The sequence below is a fragment of the Mus musculus genome, chromosome X, assembly GCF_000001635.26.
Source record: "Mus musculus strain C57BL/6J chromosome X, GRCm38.p6 C57BL/6J".
Classification (NCBI taxonomy): Eukaryota; Metazoa; Chordata; class Mammalia; order Rodentia; family Muridae; genus Mus; species Mus musculus.
In genome coordinates, this window is record NC_000086.7 from 33,953,453 (window position 1) to 33,964,289 (window position 10,837).

General features: G+C 38.9%; 1 protein-coding gene and 1 pseudogene across 1 annotated transcript; both read right to left on the reverse strand.

Moving 5' to 3' along the window:
- Positions 1-1,221: 1,221 nt before the first annotated feature.
- On the reverse strand, positions 1,222-3,141 carry Btbd35f6 (BTB domain containing 35, family member 6). Its single transcript, NM_001374720.1, has one exon. It carries the CDS (start codon positions 3,086-3,088, stop codon positions 1,592-1,594), a length of 1,497 nt encoding a protein of 498 aa, NP_001361649.1. The 5' UTR covers positions 3,089-3,141; the 3' UTR covers positions 1,222-1,591.
- Gm17858 (predicted gene, 17858) lies at positions 6,022-6,889 on the reverse strand (annotated as a pseudogene).

The window sequence follows — 10,837 nt, forward strand, 5'->3', positions numbered from 1 at the left end:
AGGCCCAGTAATGGTGGGTAACTGGAATATCCATATGAGCCATGGTGTACATGTGAGTACTAGTAGACATAGGTGAAGCCTAGTCAACTTAGGAGGCATCATAAGCACATGAGGCCTAGTAACCAAGAGAAATAAGGTAAAGACCTTGAAAGGACAACTCTCAGCTTCATCTAGAAAATAAAATGAAAACTCAGGATAGCTAAAACGATCCTGAATTAAAAAGGAACTGCTGGGGACTCCATTCCCAGTTCAAATTAGACTACAAAGCTATAGTAGTAAAATCATCATGGCATTGGCACAGAACCAGCCACATTGAACAAGGGAACTATTTATGGGACTTTCAAAGTTGGATACAGTGAATTTTGTACCATGCCATGGTTGTGAACCTATGAAGACCAAAGGTTGTTAGGTTATGGCTTAAAAGTGGTGTGTTCCTGTATCATGTTGACAAGAGGAAGAATTGTGACAGCATCTACAATCATGTGAGAGTCCAGGCTCTGGGAATGCCTGTTGGAGGTTATCTTGATTGCATAAAGTGACTTGGGAAGACCTACCTATCCGGGGTGGCACTATTCCTTGACTCTAATCTTGAACTCTACACAACGGAGAAAGTTATTGATGTACTTGCATTAATGTGCTCTCTTTCTACTGTAGGTGTGATGTGACCAGTTTCTTCAACCTCCTGCCGCGGAAGCCTAGAGACTCAAAGTCTGAGATAATTGAAACTGTTGCCCCTAAGGTGATTTCATAAGGTCTTTTTAAAAACATAAAATCACTGCAACAGTAAGAGAAATTAAGACAGAGAAATTGATCAGTATACTATGATACAGCTCATACCTTGATAGCAAATGATAGGTATCATGAAGGCCTATTTTCCATTTCCTATCTTGTTTATCCCTTTCAAAAATTGGATTCTTGGTATTTACCCTTACATCAATACATAAATATATTACATAAGTATATATAGTTCTATGTAAATATATTGCATATATAATTCCCTTGCTTATCCAGGATAGGGCATGAAATTTAAGTATAAGATAAATGTCTGTATGTGTGCATATATAGTTAGTTAGACATAGTCAGCAGTAAATGTTTTCCGAACACCATCGACATTATTTAGTTATTTGAAAGCCCACACAGAGAGTAATCTCAAATATTCCCTTTTAACCAATGATTTACGTCTTATAATAATGTCATAATGAATGCATTGGTTCACAACAGTTTCAACAATGGCATGATTTTATTTTGTCTCAATTTTAGCTAGGGCCAAATCTACTTAACAAATTGATTGAGATGTTTTACCTTGCAAATATAGTCTCTTATTTCCATTCCAAGCTTGGATCTCAATGGTAAATTTAAATCAGAAGATTAGGTTTATTTGATTTGACAAATACTTTGTTGGAAGTAAAGGTTTTCTTCAGAAATACATGGAAATAAGGTGATGGAGGGAAGCAGTCACTTCTGGTGGTACTAGACTCCAAAGAATATTGAATTTGTTTTTGGTCTTCTTCACTGTAGTCATTACACAGCCTTCATATTAAATGAACCATTCAATACTTGTAAAATGCTTACAGTCTAATAATTGATAAGATTACTTGTTTTCTGCATTTCCTAGGTTTACAAAAAGGAAATTGCAGAATATACACATAGGGAAGGTTAGAACATCACTATCCAATTTCATTACAATTTGCTCCTCCTTATATTCAAAGGTGAGGATTTTATAACCTGTTGTCTTTCTGAAAGTTACTCTTTTGTTGGAATCAAAACACACCAAAGTTATTCTGAATATGACATTTCGGATATGGTTGTGGCAAGCAGAACCATCACACCTCTGACACCGTTGCCTTAAAATTACACACTGCCTGGTAAAGGTCACACGTAAAGGAAAGCCAAGTCGTCCAACTGACCACTTCCAAGTATATCTTCCATCCTTGGGGATCATTGTACCACACCTCATGGTGCATTCTTCAAGTTCTTGTTCATTGATAACTTGTGGTCCAATTACCCCATATTCTTGTGTTTGCAGCAAAGTCAACCACTGTTGTTTGTAAATGGGTGACAACCATGCCATAGGTATTAGTCGATCTTGTTCAAGAATAGTTGTGGAAGTCAAGTCACAGATAATGTGCTGAAATCTCAGCTTTTTAAACACTGGTTGAAATATTAGTCCTTCTTCACTTTCAAGAAAACTGATGTTATCAACATATGCCATGTGGGTGGAAAGCCAGTTGTTTGCGTGTTGTAAAAGCTGTTTCATGGTTCCGTTCCAGCATGGATTAAGATAAAGGAACATCCATATTTTTAGTGTGGTATATACATCAATCTCCTTTTGCATGACTAGTAAGTCAGAAGACAGTGCTAGAAGATACATCAACTTCAAGTCTACTTCCTTGTAAAGTGCCACACTTGGATGTACCATCAAATTGCAAAGAAGCCATTCAAAGCATCTCGTCTTTACAGCTTTTAATCTATAGGTTTCTGCTGCCAAATAATAGGAGCACACAGTGTTCCTGTTGATAGTTTCTTTCATGATTCCTTCACACTGCTGAATTACTCGATCCACCCGAAGCAGGCATGCTGCTGCCAAAACTTGAGGAACTTCCAGAGGTGTTATTGACAAATCCGCATCCCTGTACAAAGCACCAAACACAAAATGCAGAGATCGGGTATCAATATCCTCATTCTTAATGATCAGATTTATAACACCATGGTGTGATTCTCTCCAAGTACCTTTGAGAATGTTAGCAAAGTAGCCTGACTGACATAAAAATACTTTGTGTAAACACCATGTTCTTCCCAGAGCACGGATTTTAATGTCGCTATCATGCCCGTCCAAAAATAAGTTTTGATAAGCATCATTAGATGAGATCTTAACCCTTTTCCAGTAGATGTAGTTGAGAACTTGATGTGGATACATTCCCTGGTTTTGAGGTCCATGAACATTAGAACTTGTTGCCAACTCCTCCAAACTGTTTCTTTTTCGCTTGCGACTGCCAGGAATGTAGCTGGCTCCGGCTATGGCTTCTGGCTGTGGCTCTAACAGACTGGAATCCCTGCAACTCAAGACCCTGCTGACTAAAAGCCCCATTGATGAAAATTCCTAGAACAAGCTCTCGCAGAGGCTTCTTGGTTGAGGCATTGCTGTAGTCTGCCAGTCCTGCCTAGACTTCTCTGGGTTTCTCTACTACAGAGTCTGATGTCACAGAGAAGGCAGGGCATTCTTCATTGTCCACATGTGTGTTGCCTGAGCACAGGCCCCGCCTCCTGATAGCAACCCCTCCCTCTCCCTACTCCTTCCCCTTCCTCCCTTGCACATTTGCCCCACCATCCTCCCATCTCCCTTCCTCCCTCCCTTCCATTATTCCTAAATTCCTTCTTCCTTTCCTTTTCCCATTCTGCCACTCCTTTCCCCTCACCTCTCCCTTCTCCCACTATTTCTAAATGGGCCACACTATTTTGCTGAAGATGACCTCCATCAAACTGGAGAACCTAGTTCACCTAGTTTTTCAACCTTGCCAGCTGAATTTTCTTTTCCTTAAAGAGAACAACCAGGCCAAATTCATCCTGATGTGTGTTTAAGATTGTACATATCCCAACCCTTGACCCTTGACTATGAGCACTCAAATGTCTGTAGTATTTGAGATAATCACTTACTAACTGCTTTTGCCAATATAAACAGTAAACATTGTTATTGCTAATTTTATTGTTAGCCTCTTTTGATTAGGATTAATGAGAAGTATTTCATGCAAGTTGTTGTATGCCTATATCAACAATTTCTGTGTATGCTTTGCCTATATATATATATTTCTAAAAGTTCCTTATAAATCTAGTTATTTGTTTAACTTGCATATGTATGCGTGTTTTATGGTTTTGTTTTAGTGATTTGCATTTACATATTAACTTTATATGGACTCCTTACTGTTAATAAATTGCAATCTGTAAAAAGCCAAGTCTAATGTTTAAATATTTCTTTTTATTCCTCTGTGCTGGCAATCCATTCCCAGAGCCTGGCCAGCAAAGTCTATGGAGGCAGAGCAAGGTGAACCAATGCAAGACACTCCTCCAAGTGTCTGTGAGGTCATAGTTATATTCTTTCTTAACACCACCTCTCCTCTCACAAGTCTGTCTTAACAAAACATCTTCTAACCTGTATCTCCCTCTGTAAAACATCCTCTCAATTGTGTCTACTTCAGCAAATCATCCTGTCACCCATGTGTTGGCCTCAGCCAAACCTTCTTTCATGTGCATCTTCAGTATCAAAGCATCCTTTCACCAGTGTCTGCCTTAGCAAAACATCATTTAACCTTTCTCTCCCAGAGAATCACCATATAATGTACCCGACTTTCCAAAGAAATCAGAAATCTTAAGTTCATAATAGTTTCAAGGGTAATAAAAAGTCACACTCCTTAATTTGTTTGCTTTTAGTCATGCCTAGATGATATCACAAGAATAATCTGTGAGAAGAGTGAAGGTTTCACCACAATAAATGTTACTAGGAAGTATGATCCTGACAGTGTCAGTATCAGTATTGGCTTGCAGTTGCAACATGAGCGTTTTACCCCACTCAAGGGCCACCTCCTTTTGATAGATTATTATATTGATTCTTTTTTTCTCTAATAGATTCCCAGAAATGCTTAAGTTGTGAAAGTGTTTGTCCTCTCATAAGACCATTACTTGTACAATCACTAATATGAATATTCAACCTATGAGGAAAATTTAAGTAGAGATAGGGTAGAAAAGCTGGTGGGATGAGGGGATAAACAAAGCTAAGGATATACTTGAAAATCCACATGGAAACTTACTGTTTATAATAAAATTGATAAAGTCTCAAAAGACACATATTTAGCTGGTAGATGGCCTGTATGTCTACATAATACTGCTGCTGAAAATCAAGCAAAAAAAAAAAAATCCCAATGCCAGGTATTTTCAGGAAGTTCCCAGAAATCTTGAAAATAATACAGGTTCTTCACACTCTTTCTGTTTGCCTACCATGAATATATGATAAGACCCTGCTACAAAAGACAAACCACATCGTGGTTGTAAAATATAGAGAAATTGAGCTGACATGTAACTGAAAATTTCCTTCCATCTAGTTAGATTTCATAGTTCTGGATTGTGCTATTCAGGATGCTGGCAGAGTAATGGCATCAGCAGAGTTACCCAGATATGAACCTTATGATGTACAATACCAATCTGCCAAGAAAGATGTGTCCAGCTACACAATAGTGACATCACTGTTATAGGGATAGCCAGTGTATCTGTGATTAGATTTGAGGCCAGTTCCACAGGAGGATAGAAAATGCCTTTGGCCCTAGGGGAGAATTTATTACTGTTGTTTATGTAAAGTCTCAAGGTGTCAAGCTCCCTTCTAAGTATCTATGTTTATATCTAGGGGAAATTCTACTTCAAGATTCATTCAGAGAAGCCCTTTTCGCAATAAACTACAGTGAGGAATAATATGCATAACTGCTCAAAGCACGATAATAAGAGATGGCTGAATGGTATTACTGTCTTGTTTAGGCATGAACCCTCATGGATCCTCAGAGGAAAAAAAAAGGAGCAGAAAATATATAAAAACTGTACCATAAAGAGGAGGGCTATGGAATCTGTTTTCTTCACTACAGGACCACCAGTGCAGTCACGACTTCCCAACCCCTGTGAGTATATGTAAAGTCTACCCATGACTAAAACCTCCCCACAGTAAATAATGGGCCAGGGAAGGACCCTTTCAACTTTTCCCTCCTTTGGTGAAATATTGGTGGGTTCTGAGGGAGAGAGAATCGTTATCTTCCATACATCCAGTGATCCAGATCCAGTGTCCTGCATCTGGCCTCCAAGAAAGAGTTTTGAGCTCATGGTCATACTGATAATCCTAGTTAAACTCTAGGATTCTCAAACACAAACAAACAAAACCAATGTCTGAAACAGAACTAGGAGGATTAAAAGGTTTGTAGAAGTGGGCAGGAGTCTAGAAAGGTTAGGGAGATTATAGAAATCTGAATATCATTTATACATGTACAGAATGTCAATGTCACACTTCATGATGGAATTAAATGTTGTTTCGTGGTTGCCACAGGATTCCATTACCCAAGAAGGAAGGCTAAACAAAAGCCTAAGGGCAGCAGAACTGCTTATTGACAATAGTGATGACCTGGATGCTTATAGCTCTTGTCTGCTGAGGAAGAGAACGCATCAGTGGCCATCTCTTGCTGGAAGTCTAAGGCAACATAGCACAGCTTCTCTCTGATATTAGGCATGATTTCCCTCCCAGGTTTTTGGTGAACTATAGCCACATGTGGTCATGAACTTCATGTGGTAGGCTGTCAGGTACAGGCCAGCTAGGTCCAGACACGGGATGGCACAAGGAGAGCAGAGATATGCACATTATCTCATAGATGTGCACATTCTGTGTGACCCCATCTCTGGGCTCCATCAAAATCGCAGTGGTATGACCAGAGGCCTAGAGGAACAGCACAGACTGGATGGCTACTTACATGGTTGTGGTTTTATAAGTCTCAAAATTGATGTGGGTCATCTTTTCACAGTTGGCCTTAGGGCTCTAGGGGGAATGCTGAGCAGCACAGTGTTCCTTTAGAGGACCACATGGAGTTTGTTGTAGAATGTTTGGTGCCAGATCTTCTCCATATTGAACCAGTTCGTGACAATGTCATGACCAATGGGGGTACTTCAGGATCAGGATGCCTCTCTTGCAATGGGTCTCAGTACCCACAAAGGTGTCCTTCTGTCTCTTACCCACCGTGATGCCCTGGTGCCTAGGGCAACCCCATAATGGAGGGGTAGATGGCCCTGGAGCATCATAACCAGCAAACCAGGCATTTCCCAGACCAGAACCATTGTTAACAAGGAAGGCAGTTAAATCATCATCCAGGGAGAACTGGTGGTCAGTGTGAACATTCAACAGAGGAGCTGCTAGAAACCTGTGCTAGTGGGAGGAAACAGACTAGACAGTCTTTACCCATGTTCTCTTTAGGGGAATCTAGGTTGTTTCTGGTTTCTGGCTCTTGTGAACAGAGCAGCAGTGAGCACAGTTGAGGAAATATCTCTTGGGTAGGATGAAGTATCCTTTGGCTATGTGCCCAAGAGTGGCAAACCTCAATTTTGGGTAGATCTTTTCCCATTTTCCAGCGAAACTATCACACAGACTTTCATAGTACCTGTGTAAGTTTCACTCCCACCATTGATGAATGTGCCCCTTACTGTATCCCCAGGATGAGCTGTCCCTTGCGTTGTTGATCTTAGCCATTCTGACAGGTGTAAAATGAAATCTCAAAGTAGTTCTCATTTGCATTTCCCAGATGGCTAAAAATGTTGAACATTTCTTTAAGTGTTTCTCAACTATTTGAGTTTCCTCATTGGAGAATTCTATTTAGATCAACATCAAATTTTTAAGATGGATGATTTGTTTTTCTTGACATCTTCAGTTCTTTATATAGTTTGCATATTAGTCCTCTATCAGATGTGGAGTTGGTGAAAATATTTTCCAATTCTGTAAGCTGCCTTCTTGATGGAGCGATAGTGTCCTTTGCTTTGCACAAGCCCTTTTGTTTCATGAGGTACCATTTATTAGTTTTTTTTTTTTTTAAGTCTCACTTCCTGGCCTAAAGGTGTTCTGCTTAGAAAGTCTTCCATGCCAATGAGTTCAATGCTATTCACCACTTTCTCTTCTATCACACCAGTGTCTCTGGTTTTATGTTTAGGTCTTTGATTTTCTTGTGGGTTTCTTTTTTGGGGGGCAGGATGCTAAGTGGATCTATTTGCATTCCTGTGACCAGCACCATTTGCCAAAGTTGTCCTTTTTGCAGTGTGTATTTCTGACTTCTTTATCAAAAAGAAGGTGCCCATAATTGTAATGATTTCTCTATGTCTACAATTATGTTTCATGTTCAATAAATCTGTCTGGTTTTGTGTCAATATAATTTTGCTTTTATTATTCTAGATCCAAAAACAGAATCCATATGTCTTCAGCATGCAAGAAATACTTCCTCTGTATTATAACTTGAAAGCATGGATAGGGATACTTCTAGCAGTTCTTTTGTTGTTTGGGATTGTTTTAGCTCTATTGAAATTTTGGTGCTTCCATTTGATGATGCGATTTGTCCTTCCATCATCTGTGAAAATTTTGTGTTGTAATTTTGATGGGAATTACACTGAATCTGTAGATTGCTTTGGCGGGATAGTAATTTTTAGCTTGCTATTTTTATTAATCCATGAATATAGCAGATCTTATCATATTCTGATATCTTCTTCAATTTCACTCTCACTGTCTTGAAAATGTTATCAACACATGTGGTATATATATAGAATAATTGTCTAATTCTTTTGATATTTCCAATTTGTTGGAGTCCAGGTTTTTCAAATATATTCTTATGGTTATCTGGATTTTCTCAGTGTCTGTTCGATTTATTTCATTTGGATGTACTCTTTGACTGTTAGTTATTTTGGATAAAGATTTGTTGATATTACTGATTTTCTAAATAAACTCTTAGTTTCATTGATTCTTTCTGTTGTGCTCTTTCTTAAACATAATTGATTTCAAACCTGATTTGATTATGTCTACCTTCTAATCTTTTTTTTGCTTTTTAACAAAATTTTTATTTGATATTTTTTCATTTATATTTCAAATGCTATCCAGAATGTCCCCTATACCCTTCCTCTGTCCTGCTCTCCAATGCACCCACTCCAACTTCCTGGCCCTAGCATTCCCCTGTACTGGGGCATATAATCTTTGCAAGACCAATGACCTCTCCTCCCAATGATGGCCTACTAGGCCATCTTCTGCTACATATGCAGTTAGAGACACAAGCTCAGGGGGTACTGGTTAGTTCATATTGTGGTTCCTCCAATAGGGTTACAGACCCCTTCAGCTCCTTGGGTACTTTCTCTATCTCCTCCACTAAGGGCCCTGTGTTCCATCTAGTAGATGACTCTAAGCATCCACTTCTATATTTGCCAGGTACTGGCATAACCTCACCTATATCAGGGTCATGTCAGCAAAATCTTGCTGGCATACGCAAATAGTGTCTGTGTTTGGTAGCTGATTATGGTATAGATCCTCAGGTGGGGCAGACTCTGATGGTCCTTCCTTCCATGTCAGCTCCAAAATTTATCTCTCTAACACTTTCCATGGGTATTTTGTTCCCCATTCTAAAGAGTGGCAAAGTATCCATACTTTGGTCTTCCTTCATCTTGAGTTTCATGTGTTTTGCAAATTATATATTGGGTATTCTAAGTTTCTGGGCTAATAAGAACTTAACAGTGAGTGCATATCATGTGAGTTCTTTTGTGATTGGGTTCTCTCACTCACGGTGTTATCCTCCAGATCCATCCATTTGCCTAAGCATTTTATAAATTCATTGTTCTTAATAGCTGAGTACTACTCCAGTGTGTAAATGTATCACATTTTCTGTATCCATTCCTCTGTGGAGGGACATCTGGGTTCTTTCCAGCTTCTGGCTATTACAAATAACGTTTCTATGAATATAGTGGAGCATGTGTTCTTATTGCCACTTGGAACATCTTCTGGGTATGTTCCCAGGAGAGGTATTGCTGGATCTTCTGATAGAACTATGCCCAATTGTCTGAGGAACTGCCACACTGATTTCCAGAGTGGTTGTACAAGTTTGCAGAAATGGAGGAGTGTTTCTCCACATCCTCGCCAGCATCTGCTATCAACTGAATATTGATCTTAGCCATTCTGATTTGTGTGAGGTTGAATCTCAGGGTTGTTTTGATTTGCATTTCCCTGATGATTAAGGATGTTGTACTTTTTTCAGGTGATTCTCAGTGATTTGGTATTCTTCCGTTGATCTACATGATAACTGCCAGTTAAGCCAACACCATCTCTTGAAAATGCTGTCTTTTTCCGTTGGATGGTTTTAGCTATGTTGCTAAAGATCAAGAGATCATATGTGTGTGGGTTCATTTCTGGGTCTTCAATTCTATTCCATTGATCTACCAGTCTGTCACTGTACCAGTACCATGTGGTTTTTACCACAATTTCTCTGTAGTACAGCTTGATGTCAGGCAGGGTGATTACCCCAGAAGTTCTTTTATTTTTGAGGAGAGATTTTGCTATCCTAGGTTTTTTGTTATTCCAGATGAATTTGCAAATTGCCCTTTGTATCTCAGTGAAAAGTTGAGTTGGAATTTTGATGGGGATTGCATTGAATCTGAAGATTGCTTTTGCCAAGATAGCCATTTTTACTATAATAATCCTGCCAATCCATGAGCATAAGAGATCTTTCCATCTTCTGAGATCTTCAATTTCTTTCTTCAGAGGCTTGAAGTTCTTGTCATACAGATCTTTCACTTTCTTAGTTAGAGTCGCGCCAAGGTATTTTATATTATTTGTGACTATTGTGAAGGGTTTTGTTCCCTAATTTCTATATCAGCCAGTTTATCCTTTGTGTACAGAAAGGCTACTGATTCTCCTGAGTTAAATTTATATCCAGCTACTACACTGAAACTGTTTATTAGGTTTAGGCGTTCTCTGGTGGATTTTTTTATGGTCACTTATATATACTATCATATCATCAGCAAATGTTGATATTTTGACTTCTTCCTTTCCAATTTGTATTCCCCTGATCAACATTTGCTGTCAGATTGCTCTGGCTAAAACTTCAAGTACTATAATGACTATGTAGGAAGAAAGTGGGCAGCTTTGTCTAGTCCCTGATTTTAGTGAGATTGCTTCAAGTTTTTCTCCATTTAGATTGATGTTGGTTACTGGTTTGCTGTATATTGCTTTTATTATGTTTAGGCATGGGCCTTGAATTCTTGATCATTCCAAGACTTTTATTATGAATTGGGTGTTGGA